At 41.7% G+C, this 19,284-nt stretch overlaps 1 protein-coding gene across 1 annotated transcript in view; it reads right to left on the bottom strand.

Moving 5' to 3' along the window:
• Positions 1 to 6,989: 6,989 nt before the first annotated feature.
• Positions 6,990 to 19,284, bottom strand: part of LOC124606179 (cuticle protein 38-like) — a 57,799-nt gene continuing 45,504 nt past the window's right edge. Inside the window, exon 4 of the mRNA XM_047138146.1 lies at positions 6,990 to 7,289. Coding sequence (XP_046994102.1) covers positions 6,990 to 7,289 — 300 coding nt within the window. The remainder of the gene's footprint in view (positions 7,290 to 19,284) is intronic.

The raw sequence follows: 19,284 nt of genomic DNA on the forward strand, positions 1-19,284 counted from the left end.
CACAAGTACTGGTAGTCATGTTATGCAAATATTTTGCAGGGAGAACGTATATGAATATTATGTGGAACGATCACATTGGCTCAGCTGTAGATGAAACTAATGCCAGTTTATGATTAATCCGTAAGACCAAGTAAATATTCATCATCCACCATACACAGGGGGCTTAGCATACCTGTGTGATGGCGCTTGGTTTGGTTGTACCCAGACTGAAACCAGGTAGTGGAAGATTAGAGATGGTTTCGAAAAGCAAATAATCCCCGAGCCATGTGCCAGTGTTTTGATTAAATTACAAACCTCTGTGCAGTGTCTCCTGGAGTGGGTGCATGTAATGCTGTTGATAATAAACTGTCCATCGATGGAGACATTAAGCTCTGGTGTCATCTTGATGCTGTTCGAGAGGATGGCTATGTGCTGGCTACGAGTTTTACCCTATCTTTGAAGCCACTTTATTTTCCGACTGTGACTGTCTCAAAAATAATGTAAAAATTTTTAACTACAGCTACCAGTCACAAACTTTGTTAACTAACGTATTATTTATTTATTGTGCGCCATGTTTCGAGGGTATACCTCATCATCAGGCTATATGGCATTACAATAACAGTGTCACAATAGGATCATGCTGACGTTAAACAATTTTTCTCATAAATGCTGTGCTTATCCTCTGGAAGAAAAGAGAACCTAGTAAGAGGTGGTGTCACTTTGTAAGCTGGACAGATGTTTGCATGAAAGTGTTTTATAACAGTCACTCACTTTGTTCTTATGGCGTGGCAGTCTCGTTGTGACGAGCTGAGGTGTTTCCATTTCTGTGGATCTCTTGGCTTTCTAGATCACCGTTGACAGTTTTTCACAAATGTATCAGTAACTTGGAAACACGATCACAAAAACAAATCTGTAGTGCAGTGGAGAAGATGGTGGTCAAAATACAGCTGGTTTCGATTTGACTATCGATTTGGCGATCTATGTGGTGTCTTCTACACGTCTTGTTATTGTATTACAGATGTAGGTTGACGAAATACATTACAAATTAGCACCTGTTAAATATTATGGTATAAATGATTATATGAAAACTATTTATTTGACACTTTTCTAAGATATTGCTGGGGCTAGAATCACATGACTGTGAAGTTATGTATCTTTTATTCTAAGAGTAATGTAGTGAAATTGGAAAAGAAATGTGAATTTTGGAAGACTGTCATTTCATTCTGGCAGTTCTACCGCTCGAAAATGTTTTTGATGTATTATTTCTATCTATGTCACAATCTTCTATTTAAACTTGGTTTACAACTCGTATACTTAAGCTTAACCCGGTTCTGTCTGCGTTATCTGAACCTGCTTGTAATTACCCTGTTAGTAACGGCAGTTATTCCTGGAAATAGTTCCGCAACCTTCTGTTTCACTTTTCTAATCCCTGTTACATCGACTCCTCTGCTAACTCTATATTCAGAATCAATTTGAATTCTCATGTTTAGCTCTTATGGAATGTGCTTCATAAAGAGACGAATAACCTGAAGTTTCGCTATGTTTAGTTTTTATCAATTATACAGTCTTCACTTTTGTGCACTGTAACTTCATGCCGGCAATTATTATTGATTCTTTGTTTCAAGTACAATATTCCCCTTGCAGGGTCAAAAGCGTTTAACAGCATCTCCGCCTTACATTGAGGAGACTGGTGAAGCCTGACATTGTCAGGGAGGAGAGGCGGTCTTAATGTAGTTTATTATACAAAAATATTTTGAAGTAAAAAAATTTTAGTGCCTAAACAACATTTTGCTTTTACAATTAAAGTACGATAACTAGTAAACTACGATAACTAGTTTCGGTTGCTATCTACACCCATCTTTAGATCGCTCAAAATGTAATAAGGCAGTGACTATCCACTGGAAAACATCATTAGCTGCAACTATCCGATGACATGTATTCGTAAATACGAAGAGAATTACAGTACGTTGTATATAGCTGTGAGGTTTGTAGATCGTGCAGCATGACGGTAATAACGAATGAAAGTTGCCAGTTGCGTGGGTAAAAGTTGCATCAAAAGCTCGTAAATTGCAGTTGTATAGCAGGTATTATACTGAGAACAGTATATGCTACGATTCCAAAAATTGTCAGCTCTTCCGTAGCCTGGAGTACAGAAGAATGATTCTTTGTTGCGTATGAAGTAGTTATTTTTATGGACATAGGTTAAAGAATTAATAAAAAATGCCATAAGCACACCATCGTGACAAGACATGTCAAATATAATAAATTTAGGAGATTACTGTTGCAAATTACGATGACAGTTTCGAATATCGTCTGACACTACAGTATTTTTGCTTCAAAGTATCAAATGGCATTAACTATAAATGATTTATACTTTTTTGTAGAAAATTTTGATGTACAGCTCTTCAACACGTTTAAATTTAAATTACCTAACTCTTAAACAAACGGTCCTATGAAACCTACGATAGAATGAAGTGTGGCTAAAGTTATTGGTAATTCCTTAGGTGTACTCTTATTTCTTTATGAAGCTCGTAGTATGTAGTAATTTGTTAGTCGGAATGAATACTTGTATGCTTCCCATCTATGTATAAGGTTCAGAACATGAACTATCTACCACAGAATCACTGAAGCACAAACAAAATTTTAACGGTATACAGAAATACTTATGAGGGCTTCAATCGTCCCCTAGACTCTTATTCATATACTTCATACGAATGACAATAACAACGACAGTGAGGCGTCTTCGATTGCAAATACAATTGATACCGTTTCTACAAATCAACAGTCTATAGCACTGATGTTTCAAAGCCACTAGAAACGAGTACTAATTACTGAATTGCCTGCGTTCTTTGCAACTGTTGTTCTTTATCCCATTTCGGGACCATATTTGTAACAATCTAATGGCCAACACATAACTTTAGTCGAAAGTTTCATGCGTTGTACATAACTGTAGCTCAGCTAATTTGGAAGAATATTATGTACCGTTGTAAAAATTTCCCGTTGCTGATAATGGTACCTCAGTTTATGGTTGGTTCATTTAATTCAAACAGATCGCAGATACGCAACTATGTTCTCTTACAGCCCTTGTTTTTATGCAATCTGCGTTAACGAACCACTATGCTCTGGCGTAACAACAAATCGATACACCGAATGAGCTTTCACACGACACATAACGGCGATCTGCAGCAGGGACCGCAAGCAGTAGAGCAATTGCTGAAAGACTTCCTCAGAGGCTTCAGGCAGGGAGGAGATGAGAAGGGAGGCTGTTGTGTAACAAAAAAGGTAAATTACCCGCTGGAAACAGGAATGAGTTCAAGAAGAGACTATTTTGTAATCTCCTGAGGAACAACCACCAAGTGTGAGCGAGCACCTGGAGGGCAGATGAACGCGTGATACGAATTACATGCTCTTCACCCGAGGCAGTGGGTGTTAACACTACAGCTTCCACGCCTGGGGTTAGGTAAATGCATTTAATTTGATTCCCTGGTATATTCGTGGCATGTAGTTGGCCGTTGGAACAGGCGACATTTCCGGGAAGAGCTTAGGAGTGTTTCACAGGGACTGCTCCATGTGACTGCCTCGATGTTCGTTGCGCAAGGTGTATCTGCGACACATGCTTTCATACACACGGTACACAAGCCCAAGTGCGCGTCTGTGGAGCCTTCCGCCAGCACTCATAACCGCTAATGTACCACATTATCTGAGACGTTTAGCAGGACGAAAATGATATGTGAACGGGCCCTCCTCTCATTTTGTGTGCGTACCGTGAAGCGGAGATTTGAAAGCGATTGGATCCTCAAAGTTATTTTGTATCCAGACGGTAAATTTCTGAACATGGGTTTCTCATCAAAATTTTACCTACGATGTCCCCACTACAAGTAGATGCCAGTAATGGTGTTCGTAAAATATCCTGTATACTCCGAAAGCAACAGTGTTGAGCCTGGTGGAGGGAACTTTATACCAATATTATAGATTTTTTCTGTTATTTTCCATTGATACCTAGCGAGGTGGCGCAGAGCTTAACACTGTGAACTCTCATTCAGAACGACGGCCGTTCAAATTCTGTTCTGATCACCCAAATTCAGGTTTTTCATTATTTACCCAAATTACTTATAGCAAATGTTGGGATGGTTCGCCGGCCGAAGTGGCCGTGCGGTTCTAGGCGCTGCAGTCTGGAACCGCGTGACCGCTACGGTCGCAGGTTCGAATCCTGCCTCGGGCATGGATGTGTGTCATGTCCTTAGGTTAGTTAGGTTTAACTAGTTCTAAGTTCTAGGGGACTAATGACCTCAGAAGTTTAGTCCCATAGTGCTCAGAGCCATTTGAACCATTTTTTTTTTTTTGTCCTTCTGAAAGAACACGAACAATTTCCTTTCTCATACATAAAACCACCCGGGCTTGTGCTCCGTCTCTAATGACCTCTTATCGAGATGACGTTAAATTCTAATCTTCCATCTTCCTTACTCTGTCATGTATTGGGCGAAGGAGAAACGACGTTTTATACAACAAGACAATAGATCTGTTCGGCGTATGTTGTCTTGCCTATTTGATGAGGACTGCAACTCTGGGACAATATTATGCAATTCGTCACACGTTTTCCATTCGATTCGCCCTACAAATGCATTACATTTCCCCAGAACCTTCCAACAAATCTACATATTCCATTCGTCTTCCCTAGAAGTGAAAGATCTATTCATTTCATATCGCCTCTGTCCACCTTCATAGAGAGCCACCATTCATTAGCCAAACGAAAACTTCGTCCAAGTCTTCCATTTCCTTTCAGTCATGTAACGGCATAAGTTTCCTGTAGAGAACAACATCGTCAACCTACAGTCTTATATTGTTGCTGAACCTTTCTGTTAAATTGTTTAAGCATATTGAGAACATTAAAAGTCTTATGATTCTAGCAGCAGTTTTTCGTAGGTCTTTGGAGCAACGACAGGTACTTGGCGGCTGGAGAAAAGTGCAGGTCATACTCGTTTTCAGCAAGCGTCATAGGACAGATGTTCACAATTATACAAATGATCTAGTAGAAAGCGCCGCAAGTTCTTTAGGATTGTTCGCAGATGAGTTGTCTGTCAGAAAGTAGCAATGCCAGAAGACAGTATCGAATTGCACAGTGACCTGCAGAGCACTGACGAATGCTTAGGCGCTGACAGATGACCCTGAACGTAAAAAAATGTAGTATATTGTCAACACTTTAGGAAAGAAATCCAATACTGTACGGCTACAGTATTGATGAAAAATTGATGTAAACAATATCTACCGTAAAATTTCTAGGAGTGATTGTCCAGAACGACTTTAAGTGGAATGCTCCCATAAAACAAACAGTAACAAAAGCACATGCCAGGCTGAGGATGAGCCTTAACGAAATGTAATTATCCACGAAGAAAGTTCGATAAATTCTTGAGTATTATTCATCAGTTTGGGATGCTTACAAAATAGCATTGTTTCGAGAGGTGTAGAAGATAAAACGAGGGGCGCCACGTTTCGTCAGCGGATCAGTTTAGTCGGCACGAGAGCGTTACAGAAATGCTAAACACGTTCTAGTGGCACACTTTGCAAAACAGGCCTTGTGCATTACAATTGAAATATCGAGAGAGCACTTTTTGGGAAGAGTCGGAAAACATATAAGTTCCTTCCACATACATCTATCCAAAAGACCAAGACGAAAAAGAACGAGAAATCACAGCTAATACAAAGGCTTACCAACACTCATTCTTCCCACGTACCATTCGTGAATGGAATGCGGAAGGGGGAATCTGTTAGTGATACTAGGAGTCCCGTTATTCCGCCTCACTTACACTATGTCGGCGATTGCTGCGCAAAAAATTTCTCCACTTACGCGTACACCACCATTACTCTACCACGCAAACATATGAGTTACACTCGTCTGGTATGAGACGTTCCCTGGAGGGGGGTGGGGGTCCACTGGGGGTCGAACCGCACAATAACCCTGGGTTCGGTGTGGGGCGGCAGAGAGGTGAAGTGGACTGCGATAGTCGTGGGGTTGTGGACCACTGCGGCTGCAGCGGGGACGGAGCCTCTCCGTCGTTTCTAGGTCCCCGGTTAACATACAACATACCAGAAGTACCCTCCCACACAAACTGTTAGATTGAGGTACATGATGTAGATTACACTGCCTTGGGGGACACCTGATGTTTCATTCTTTTCTGGGGCACATTCGCCATCCAATATAACGTACTGAGTTCTGTTAGTCAAACATCCATCTTGCTATGCCAATATTAGCGTATATTATTCTTTCGCCCACAGCTCATACTCGTTTTATGGATCAAACGTAATCTGAAACTTAGGTCTTATAATCCAAGGCAGTCTCCTTAATAGGTTCTATGTATAAAGCAGAATGTATATGTGTACATCTGTATGAAAGAGAGCGGAGAAAATGGACAAGGAGAGAAGGAGATGAAGAAACAGAGAGGGTGTGAAGAAAGAGATTGACAGGTAGAGGTGGGAGGATGAGGTGGACACAGAGAAGGGAAGGAGAACGTGTGTTCAGTACCTGTATAGAACTCATCAGCGGATGAAACCGCGCAGAAAAGGCATGCAAATAAATAAATTTCATACCATTAGCTCTTTGCTGACTGGTTCTGTTCTCAGTCCATCTTGAAAATTGATGCTTTGGCAGCAGGAGTGGCGTAACACAGAGGTCCATCAACAGCAGTGGGACAGGTGTGTACTAGGCGTGAAAGTAATACAGCAATTATTCTCCAGTATTTGGTGACCAGAACGCCCATACTGAATGAAACCTCTATTAATGTCTTTGTGTAGCTGGTTTCTGCTGTATGGTCCTCGATTTTTATTAGGTTATGATCAACAGTGACTTAATACGACTTAACTACGATTTAGAATGACTGTATTGTAGAATTGGAACGCAGTGATAGAAGGAAGGAATGACGAAACATAAATTGCATGTACTCTGTTTGTGATGTCTTTATTAAATAAAGATGATTCATTATGTGTGGAATATCATTGACACAGCCCCTTCTCACTCAGTGCACTTTGAGGAAGGGAGCAGCGAGAGCAGGGGCGGCGTAGGCCACAGGCGCGTGGATGGCGGGGGCGGCGTAGGCCACGGGCGCGGCGGCGATGGCGGGGGCGGCCAGGAGGCGGGCGGTCTGCGACACGCGGTACGTGTTGGCGTACGAGGAGGCGGCGGGCGCCACGGCCACGGGGGCGTGGGCGACGGCGACTGCGGGGGCGGCCACGGCAGGCGCCACGGCGACGGCGGGGGCGGCGTAGCCTCCCAGGTAGCCGGCGTGGGCGGCGGCCACGGCGCACATCAGGATCACCTGCAACGGGAAAGGACCATCGTCTATGTATTGAAATTGCTAATCTCTCAATTAGGTCCTGGTGAGGAAGTAAGAGGACTAATTTTAGTTTGCTATTACGTCACTGCAATTAGTGTGATTTCACTACAAAGCTTTGACTGGAAACGAGCTGAATTTTTCCTATAGTTCTTTGGGAAATTTCTGTTTAACACAGCCCACAAATAACATGTAGCCACATGTTCTTGTCCAACAGCAGTTGTATTAATTAATATCACCATCTCGTTGACAGGGTGTAAAGCTTTAATAAAAGAAAAGAAAGTACTAGGTCCAACAGCAGTTTTATTAATTAATATGACCATCTCGATGACAGGGCGTAACACTTAAATAAAATAAAAGAAAGTAGTATGATGATCAAATTCACTGGCAGATTAAAACCGTGTGCCAGACCTAGACTCGAACTCAGGAACTTTGCTTTTCACGGGCAAGTACTCTATCGACGTTTTGTTTCATTTTGTTCGGTATTGTTCGTTGCGTTTGGTATGGGCGGACATCACAAGACATCCGTTGAAATTGATCTTCGATTCCTTTACTCTATTATTTATAACAGAGGGTGAGCAGCCCTCTGACCGAACACGCTGAGGTATCGTGCCGTCAAAATTAAGTATATGTATAAAGATCAGATCTTTCCTATGGTGATAGACAACCAATCTATGTGTACGTTATAATGATTTGTCGGGGGGTCTACTATCGAACTCCACGCATATTTAGCTGTGGTGTTAGCGAATCCTCCCATTTGCTGCCACACAGATTGTTAACCAAAAATTGAGTTGTATGAGGGAGTGTTGAACACGGCCCGTTTGGTTTACAGTCCAACACCGTAGCCACTTAACCACGACGCCGCCAGTAGACTGAGTTACACAAGCACGACTCATGACCTATCCTCACATTTTCAGTACGATGATCAGTTTGCCACTGAACTTTAGTATGCAAAATAATCGTCATTATTCAGGAAGTCTCATGCAAATCGAATGATTTCACAGGCCAGTCCATGTAACAAAATATGGAGGCCCTTATGAGTCCCATGTGCAGTTGCGTTTACAATCTCCAAGCATCCGATGTTTATTCGTATCTAACCAAGGAGTTATATACTACGCTTGCTTGTCTTTTTCTTTAATTTTCCCTTTTTTTACAACTCTTCAAGTGCTTTTTCTACTAGGTGACGTTTATATTCATATTCTTTCTTATCTGGGCTAGACATTCCAAATTAAGAGTTCAGTATCATATTTCAATTACCTTAGAGCATAAAATCTTACTTGAAACGAACTTCTATTAATATAAAGCGAGATTAAAATCTTTCGAGGAAAATCGACCTATAAATGAGGAAATTACCTTACTCAAGTATGAAAATCGATATCATGTTATCGCCGGCCGGTGTGGCCGAGCGGTTCTAGGCTCGTCAATCTGGAACGACCCGACCGCTGCTGTCGCAGGTTCGAATCCTGCCTCGAGCAGGGAAGTATGTGACGTCCTTAGGTTAGTTAGGTTTAAGTAGTTCTAAGTTCTATGGAACTGATGACCTCAGCTGTTAAGTCCCATAGCGCTCAGAGCCATTTGAACCATTTGATATCATGTTATCATTGTTATTAATATGTTCAGAAACAGAAAACTGAGCACTATGACTTTAATGAGTCTGCGGTATTGGTAAATGATTACAAATGATTACCTTGGTACTGTAACAAAACTTCAAACATTAAGAAGAGAATGCAGTACAATAGTGAGGATCTTACAAGTTGAGAAACATTTGTGTTTTCCGTTATACCATTCTTCCACTAGAGCTTTTCTCGCTGTCAACTCCTCTTGCCTTTCGAAAGCCACGTTTCCTTTCCTTCAAACGGAAGCACTAATTGGCAAATTGTACCAGCTATACTATGCCAGACACGTGTTAATTAACCAAAACATGAAATACTCGTACATGACCCTGTACCCTACTATCGTGTATCTGAAACTCTCTGATACGTTACCAGGATGAACTTCTGAGGTCACTTAACGTCTGCAGGAAATCTGCTGTACATCGTCATTACCATAATATTTTGTAAAAATGAACCTAACCGCGTGTCTCTAAACAGATTGTAACATAAAAATGAAAAACATAAATAAGCAGGAATATTAATGTTTGCGGATTCATATAACGTACACCAGAATTGTGCTTGGATCTTATGTACCATTCGTCAATGGCGGACATAAAACAATAAATGTCCACAATTTCAACTATTCACGGAAATTAGTTTTTTTTCAGTACAGTATGTTTTCTTGGCAAAGAGTAGTCTACTAATATTATACATATGCCTTAATTTGCGAGAGAAATTTCTTATAATGTGCGTCTGGAGCACAGCATTGTGTGCTAGTGCATCATGGACTGCGGGAAAACCAGAAAAGATGAGAAGCGAAGCATCCGAGAAGTGGTGCTACAGAAGAATGTCGAATATTAAGTGGACTGATAAGGTAAGAAATGAGAAGGTTCCCCGCAGAATCGATGAGGAAAGGAGTACATGGAAAACACTGACAAGAATAAGGGACAGCATGATAGGACATCTCTTAAGACTTCAGTGGATAAGTGCCCTGGTAACAGAGGGAGCTGTAGAGGGTAAGAACTGTAGAGCAAGACAGAGATTTGAATGTATCCAGCAAATAATTGAGGATGTAAATTGCAATTGCTACTCTGAGATGGTATTAAAGGGTCGATACCGGACAGGGATTCGTGGCGGGCTGCATAAAACCAGTGAGAAGGCTGACGACTCAAAAAAATAAAAGAAATTAAAAATTAAAAAAGAAACTCATTTTGCTTTTGAAAAAGAATACGACGACAGTGCAGACAGTGCACGATGCACACTAATTACATTCCATTACACAAGCCGAAGTACTGAGTTGCATAAGAGCGCATGAATGTAGGTAACCACCTGCTACTCAGTACTTGCTGTCTTAGACTTTTAATAACCAGTACTACGAAATTAAAAAAATTCCAACACGTTATTGCCTGTATGTTAAAATCAAAGTTTTACTTCACACGAATACCGTACATGCGTACGGTGGTCTCGCCTGTATTTGACTTCAGGTGGTGGGCATAGCCACGTACTCACCAGCTTGTACATGATGTGAGAGGTCTGCTGTCGTCTACAAACAACTGATGTGGAGTAGAATCGCCGTGAGCTTATATAGGAGTGGCTCCCGTACTCGCAGCTCTGTCGTCTCGTTTGCAATCTGGACCGGTAGCGCGTTACGCCAGTGCGTTCTTGATCCCATTCGCTATCCGCCAGCGATCGAGAGCCAAATACCCTACTTTTTATTATAACTGGCTGCACAACAGCTAACTACTTAACAGTGAATTCTACTTCTAAATACAGTTCCCAAATTCCCTGATTCAACGGGCGTTGTGATCACGCACAAATATAGCTGCAGTCGAGACAAGCAAATATGACTAGGACGGCCCGTTCGTCTTCTCAGGTTCGCTGTCCCTGGAATTTTATTTCAAGGAGAATGATATTTCCTCTTGCTGTGTAAGCAGAAAGGCTTGCTGTAAGTTTATTCCGAGCTCCTGACGATGTTACGGAGTGTCCTTCCATTTGACTGCTATGACCGCCTGATTCTAATTCTATGTTCATCATCCTCATATTCAATCACTTTTGTCGTTTCTCGTCAATGCTTCTGTACCATCCAGGAATGTGCAGGAATAAATCAATATTGTGCATATCTTGCCTACTGACTTTATATCATGAAACAAATAATATCTTAAAACAACCATTCAATGCTCCAAATCGTGTGATTTATTGACGCCATATCGATATTAGGAACTGTATAACCTCAGTGCACTTCATTTTACGGGGTATACATCATCTTATAAATATCGAAATAAAATACCGCTTAAGATGGGATCCTACCCAGTATTAAATGGCTGGCTCTGAACCCTATGGGACTTAACTTCTGAGGTCATCAGTCCCTTAGAACTTAGAACTACTGAAATCTAACTAACCTAAAGACATCACACACATCCATGCCCGAGGCAGGATTCGAACTTGCGACCGTAGCGGTCGCGCGGTTCCAGACTGCAGCCCTAGATCCGCTCGGCCACTCCAGCCGGTTTACCCAGTATTAGTTTTGCATTAATAAATAACGTAATTTGCTCCTGTCATGGCCAGTCTGCGGAGCTTTGATTTGTTTGTAATTTGGTCCTTTGAAGGATCATTTACAAATTACATTTCCCTACGATATGTGCAGGAACGTAAAAAAGTTGTAAACAAGATTTCTCTTGTCAGGTTTGTTGCTGTTGTCATTTTACCCAGCAGCAACACGAACTGTACATTTGCTTACAGTACACTGTTTCCTTTGTACCGCACTATAAATATTCAGGATCCTCAAGCGTTTCGATTTTCATAGGATATACTTCCAGCTATTGATATGCAACGTTACATGATTTTGATTTTTCCCATTTTTTTTGGTCATCAGTCTTCTGTTGATTTTAATGCGTCCATCCACGAATTCCTCTTATGGACCAATCTTTTCGTCTCAGAATAGCACATGCAACATACATCTTCACTTATTTGCTGGATGTATTCAGAACTCTGTGTTTCTCTCCGGGTTTTATCCCTTGCAGCTCACTCTACTACCATGGGTGTTAATACCTGATGTCTTAACAGATGTCCTGTCATCCTATCCTTTCTTCTTGTCGGTGTTTCCCATATAGTCTTTCCCGCGTCGAATCTGCAGAGAACATCCTCATTTCCTACCTTATTAGTCCATCTAAAATTCAGTATTCTTCTGTAGTACCACAACTCAAATGCTTCGATTCTCTGCTTTTCCGGTTCTCTCATAATCCATGTTTCACTGCCACTCATGCTGTGCCCCAAACGTACATTCTTAGAAATTTCTTCCTCAAATTAAAGTCTTTGTTTCATATTAGTAGATTTCTCTTGGTCAGGAATGCCATACTGCCATCTTTACCTGTGCTAGTCTGCTTTGTATGTCCTTGTTTGGTCCATCATAGGTTATTCTGCTACCCAGGTAGCAGAATTCATTAACTTCTTCTTCTATTTCGTGATCATCAATCCTGACATTAAGTTTCTCTCTGTTTTCACTTCTGCTACTTCTCATTACTTTCGTCTTCCTTCGATTTACTCTCAATCTACATTCTGTACTCATTAAACTGTTCGTTCCACGCAGCACTTCCTGTAATTCTTCTTCACGTTCACGGAGAATAGCAATGTCATCAGCGAATCTTTCACCTTGAATATTAATCCCAATCTTGAACCTTATTCCGTGATTGGCCTTTCTAGAGCTGTTCATTCCTCTTCAACTGAACTGCCTACTGAGGTATTCATTATCGTAGTACGTATAGCGTCAGAGAACTTCAAGCGTTTCTGTTCCGTACCCCACGTTTTACAGATCTCAATTACAATTTATACTGTTCTCATATAGGAAGCTATACAGAGCGATGGGATGTGAATATTAAATGTTCTGAGTCCTGTCCCGCTTTTCATCCGCGTGATATTAGGTTGAATATGGCACTAACACTGTATGTGAGTGTATTTTAGACACAAATGTTAAAATTATTCATGTTTTTTCATACTTTGGTCTCAATGCACTATATGACACACACACACACACACACACACACACACACACACACACACATGCACAAGAGAGAGAGAACGCAATTTATCAGAAGCAGTTCAAATGGTTCAAATGGCTCTGAGCACTATGGGACTCAACTTCTGAGGTCATAAGTCCCCTAGAACTTAGAACTACTTAAACCTACCTAATCTAAGGACATCACACACATCCATGCCCGAGGCAGGATTCAAACCTGCGATCGTAGTGGTCGGGCGGTTCCAGACTGTAGCGCCTAGAACCGCTCGGCCAACTCGGCCGGCTCAGAAGCAGTTCTGAACACGAAGCTACAGTAGTTTCCGTGACAATCTCTTAAATTATGGGATAGAGCGCTAGTAAAATTTTGTAAATGACACAATGTACAGTACACAGAACACTGACGCAAATATGGCATCGTTGCGCGGAGTGGCCTCGCGGTTTGAGGCGCCACGTTGCTGACTGCGCATCCCCTCCCGCCGGAGGATCGAGGCCTCCCTCGGGCATGGGTGTGTGTGTGTGTTGTTCTTAGTATAAGTTAGTTTAAGTAGTGTGTAAGTCTAAGGACCGATGACCTCAGCAGTTTGGTCCCTTAGGAATTCCCACACATTTGAACATTTTAAATGTGGCATCAGTATGTTTTCCACTCCACACATTTCTACGTTACTTTTCAGGGCAGCCTACCAAACTAAATCATACAGTTTTCGGGATATATATGAATGTAAGCTGCCTGTTCCTTCGAAAGAACAGACACCACGCAGATCCCTCAGCTGCAAAACACTTCATGTAAACTGAAGTGGCATCTCTGTTGTCGGCTGCAGCGGGCCATTAAGCGGACTCAGCGACGACGAGCGGAAATGTGTACCGCAGCGTAATTCGAATCCTGGATCTCCCGCTTACTAGCAGTGCGATAACCACTGCGCCATCCGAGGCACAGCAGTACGCCTCATGGCCGCTCCACACTCCCACCAAGAGCCACCTATCCGCAGTCACTTCTTAAGTGTGAGCTATGCGAATGTGAGATTCGTTACTCCTTAAAATTCCTATGTGCATTTTTCTGCCAAACACATCTGTAATATGAAGCTGTAAATAAATAAGCATAACAGGTTAAATTTCGCGTAGCCGTATTGTTCTGTGTTTACCTTTGAATGACTACCATGACCAAATTTACACTCACATATTAAAACGATACAATTTCGCTGTATTGTTGAAAATTCGTCACTTGAAAAGAAATTAAGTTTTTCCTTTTTATAGCTTTCTAAGGCTATAATTCTGACGATTCTTCACAGATAGGAGAACTTTTTGTGCATCTTCCGACATAAGTAAAGAATACACTTTTCTTACCTACCGGATGTGGTTCAAGGGAAAAGGAGGGGAAAGTAAGAACGGTGCTGATCACTAAAATCTGGAGCCCCACATATCCTCATCCGCAGCTGAGCGACTTCAGGTTTGCTGTTTTACCTCAAACGCAATTTGCAATTTCAAGAGTACATACATTTTAATAACGCTGTCTAGTCATGAAACGTTTATAAGCATGGTTCAAATGGCTCTGAGCACTATGGGACTTAACATCTGTGGTCATCAGTCCCCTATAACTTAGAACTACTTAAACATAACTAACCTAAAGACATCACACACATCCACGCCCGAGGCAGGATTCGAACCTGCGACCGTAGCGGTCGCGCGGTTCCAGACTGAAGCGCCTAGAACCGCTCGGCCACACCGGCCGGCAAACGTTTATAGAATTCGAGAGTAAATGCACTTAACAATAGTTATTATTCGATTTCCATTTGATACCTGGTAGTTACTTCACTTCATAGGACTATAGGACTTATGTCTTCGCATAATAATATTTGACAATATCACATAAATAATGCCCATGGTGTAGTTTTCCGAAATATTGCTTGGCCTTACCCCAGCACCTTTTATGTTACGTCTCGGCTAGTGTTGATTTATTTTCATATTTAACTAATATGTTTCTCCACTGGAATTGTTCCTAGCAAAGTTATCGGCAATAATTTTAATAGCTTCCTCCACTGGTATAGAGATTTTTCATATCTAGGGAAGCTAGCGTGCTTGAGGATGGAAGTTTTGAATTTGCTTGGTTTTCGCTACGCCTTGCGGCACATACTGTATACTAAACTTTTGGGCAGCCGCCTCTGTGGAAAGGTTTCCTCCCTCTTATGCTTAGACAGTCCTGTGTCAGCTTTCCGTACGTCACGAGGCTGTCTCACCTCGCAATGTTGCGTCGCTTGTGCTGTGTTTTGTAGGGCATAACATCCACGCTTGCCTGCAGCTGCCGCTACCGCAAACGACTTTCTACTTCCCACGTTTCTGATCAAATGTGTTCGGTGTGGTACACGAGTGTTTGTGTTCTTAATCTATCATGAATCACGTGTTCTGAGTTTCGTTGGCTCCACTGGGACTGGGTTAGCAAACAACGCGTGGTTAATGATTAAGAATACGTGTTTTGCTTGTTCGGTGTGCGAACCGGGTGTAGGGAGTTTTCCATTTTGTGTCGGTTTCATGTTTTGCACCAGTGACTGTGTGTGTTACCAGCATAAATTCGCACCACGTCTAATGATATCGCTTTAATTGCTTGGAAAGGTTTCCAGCGTTATATGCCGTTCCTAATGGGATACTTATGTTTGTCATGTGTGCGAAACATTTGGAGGTTTAGTGACCGAAAGCTATTCCAGAGACTTAGCACAGCCAGCTGTGCGTTGAAACCTGCGTTGTGCAATCCGACTGAAATTCTGTATTCGTTTCCGTAATAGTGGTAGTGGTAGTGGTAGTGGTAGTGGTAGTGAACTCCGTCATTTGCAGCGAAATCGGCACAGTGTTAGACCCTACGCATACTTGTCTGCAAGTGGAAGTTATTTGAATTTTTTCTCTCCACTGTGACATTGGTCCGTAACTTATTTTAAAATTCGAAAGCTCTGATTGGCTTCTTCCAAGTTCCGTCAGCACCAGGCTGGAATTTGTTTCCTGCGGCAGGCAACGCTAATTTGTTGTCAGAATGGTTTTGTTGGTGTGAGTGTTCCTGATCTATCGCGTATCACCTTTTCAGGAATTGTTGATAGCTCCATGGTAGTTAGTGCCACTATGGTTCAAAATGGCTCTATGTACTATGGGACTTAACATCTGAGGTCTTCAGTCCCATAGACTTAGAAATTCTTAAACCTAACTAAACTAACGACATCACACACATCCATGCCCGAGGCAGGATTCGAACCTGCGACCGTAGCAGCAGCGAGGTTCCGGGCTGAAGCGCCTAGAACCGCTCGGCCACAGCGGCCGGCAGCGCCACTATGATATGAAATCTGTGATTAGGCACTCATGTGTCGTGTGTATTTTGGTAGTCCAACTACGTGAACGACTAGTGCCTTACAGTTTGTCTGCCTAGTGTCTTGTATTAACGATTGTTTCCAGATCCTTGAGGAATGTCGTTGATTTTTAGCCGGTTGTAAGGAACGAGATCTTTTTTGATTTTATTATGTGAACATTTGGTATACTTGTCCGTGCTGCTTGTTTTACCGACGTGCGTAAATTATTAAGTGGTACCCTTGTATTGCGTTAGGAACAACGAACATGTGTTCGTTGTTGTGGTCATTCATTTTTCGCGGTGCCTTTCTTGATCTCTCATCTGCCAAGTCCTACAACGAGAACTCTTCCAGTTCTTTAGAGCGTTGGTTACCGCCATATTCTGGAATTTATTGTCAGTGTTGATCAGGCAAGTGCCTGTTTAATTATAGGGATGTTAGCCCCCTTTCTAAACTGAAAACATGGTTTAAGCTATGGTTATTGCCAGTTACTTCAGTCGTACTTTACCACATGTGCCTACTGGCGTACTTTTAATTGACGTTAAGCTCATTAATGCTAAAAAGTGAGCGCTCTATCTTAAGTAGCTGTGGGAGTCGTTCAGACAGCGATTCCCACTCTGTCTACTAACACCACTTTCAAATGTTTTCCCAAAATAACTTGATCACTAATAACTTTCACAGTAATGTTCACAGATCATAACAATGAGGACCATTCTTCCTTCAAATGCATCAGCTATTGATTTTCAAACGGTAACTCGAAGTGAGTCAAACTGTAATAACCTCAGTCTTTTCTGATTGGTGTAATGACTAAGCTACTCTGTAGACGCAGTTAACACACATTTAAATAACTGTCTTTTTATTTACAGTAGATAGACCCGACAGAAATGGTCATTACATGATTTCTAACGAACTAATACATTTTTATAAATTCGGTTTAAACATCAACTTTACAATGATACACAGAGGACATGCGGAGAACCAAGACCCAGTGTTCTCGGCGTCGCGGACTGTCGGCGCTCTTATAATTACTGCATCAGTGGAACATCGATGAACCACCTGCCAGGATGTTTCTCGTGCGACATGAAACAGACAGAAAAACAAAAACATTTTAGTACATACATTATATAAAAATGCATACTTCAATCATATACTTCCATGGTCAATCTGATGTCGCTAAGGTGGAAAATAAGGATGGTACTGCCTACTAAAATCTGGAGCACCACAATGTAATCTACTTACAGTATCAACTTAGTAGTGTAATTCTGAGAACGAACGCCAATCACTACAAAAATCATCGCACTAACTAGTTCGGAACAACTTTGTCATATTTACTATTTAAATAATTTTTGGACAGTATTGGTATAAAAAGAAGAGAAAGTGAGTTAATGCTTACTCTTCTTTCCTTTTCTATTTCGAAGGATTTCATTTAATGTAGTGAAGATTCATTACATGTTGTAGCTACTTAACATGTAAGATTCAAGACTGGCTGGAACTCATTCCTCACTAATGGTCGTTGCTTTGACCATTTCCAGACATTGCTGACAATCAGGAAGACACAGCTTGCCATTTAGTCTCGTTTTATCACCATTGGAAATATTCCCTTGGTAATTAATTTATGTTACACTGACATAAAAAATATAATGGACTCTAATCGTGTGTAGACGGTTTCATTCCCGAAATTTTTCATTGGATATGTTTATAACCTACGAATCACCACAGTACGCCGTCAGGTTATGAAATTCAAAATGGTTCAAATGGCTCTGAGCACTATGGGACTTAACTTCTGTGTTCATCAGTCCCCTAGAACTTAGAACTACTTAAACCTAACTAACCAAGGACATCACACACATCCATGCCCGAGGCAGGATTCGAACCTGCGACCGTAGCGGTCGCGCGGTTCCAGACTGTAGCGCCTAGAACCGCTCTGCCACCACGGCCGGCCTCAGGTTGTGATATAGAGACTACGAGAACCCATCGGAAGGCGGATTATTGCCTCAGAACGGAGCGGCAGGCTAATTCAAAGAAGCAACGAGAGCTTTCTCAAGAAGCCAAACTTTCAGTATGCACTGCACAAGCTTTTGAAAGCAGCTGATGAAGTGGTGAGATTTTGGCTGCCCGTTTTGTTCTCAAAAAGTACTGATTTGTGAGTTTTATTCGGGCTGTGGAATCTACGCTACCATGCTTCAAAAATATAGCACTACTGGGCATTGAAACTGCAGAACCGTGAAGGCGGTATAAACAAACGCCAAATTGGCATAAAATGTGCTAGATGTTCGAATATGAAAACAAAGCAGGTTTCAGCCCAAAAGCTCGAAGTAGCTAGAAATAACGCCTTCATTGTTCTATATGTAAGGAGAGATTATACAGAGCGTTTCTCATTCGTAAGTGGTGTTTCAATATTGTTTGATGAGTATTATACCTCGTTCAAGGAGGTGGAGAGTCTATCAGAACGCGTCGAAGTGCGACATCTGTCGAGGCTCCGATTTATTATTCCGCAATATGGCTGCTCGATTTGATTGGGATTCCAAGACTGCCAGGCACAATTTGGAATCGGGATTCAGGAGGATAACACTCATGGCCATGCAAGACCTCAACGGCCCCACAAGGCTAGCACCTGAGAGGGCAAATGTACTCTTAGCTTGCCTGTGCTGATTCATTCAGCCACGTCACGGAGCTTGAGTCACGAAATAGTCTTGTTATCTTCAAGAAAAATATTCACACGGGCAATGCGATGACGTCTGGAGGGCCACTAACTGCCAACACGGCGATTACTGATGCAGCGGCTCTTTTCGAGGTAGCAACGTTCGAGGTACTAGTACTTTTCTTACACACTCTCTTCCCGTGAAAGGATTCAGCAAGTGCGTGACCGCGTTTCTGGAGTTTGTTGATTTTGTATGCGCCTAGGGAACCGCCACATACCTGACGTATTACACCGTTAATGTTCTCTTAACTTCCTATAACTTGATAAAATTATGGCCAGTATTATGTTAGAGAAATTGAAAGCTTTATAATTAAATGAAATAATAGTAAATCATAGTTAGTTTGATATATTACCT

Source organism: Schistocerca americana, chromosome 3 (genome assembly GCF_021461395.2).
Source record: "Schistocerca americana isolate TAMUIC-IGC-003095 chromosome 3, iqSchAmer2.1, whole genome shotgun sequence".
In the NCBI taxonomy this organism is placed as follows: domain Eukaryota; kingdom Metazoa; phylum Arthropoda; class Insecta; order Orthoptera; family Acrididae; genus Schistocerca; species Schistocerca americana.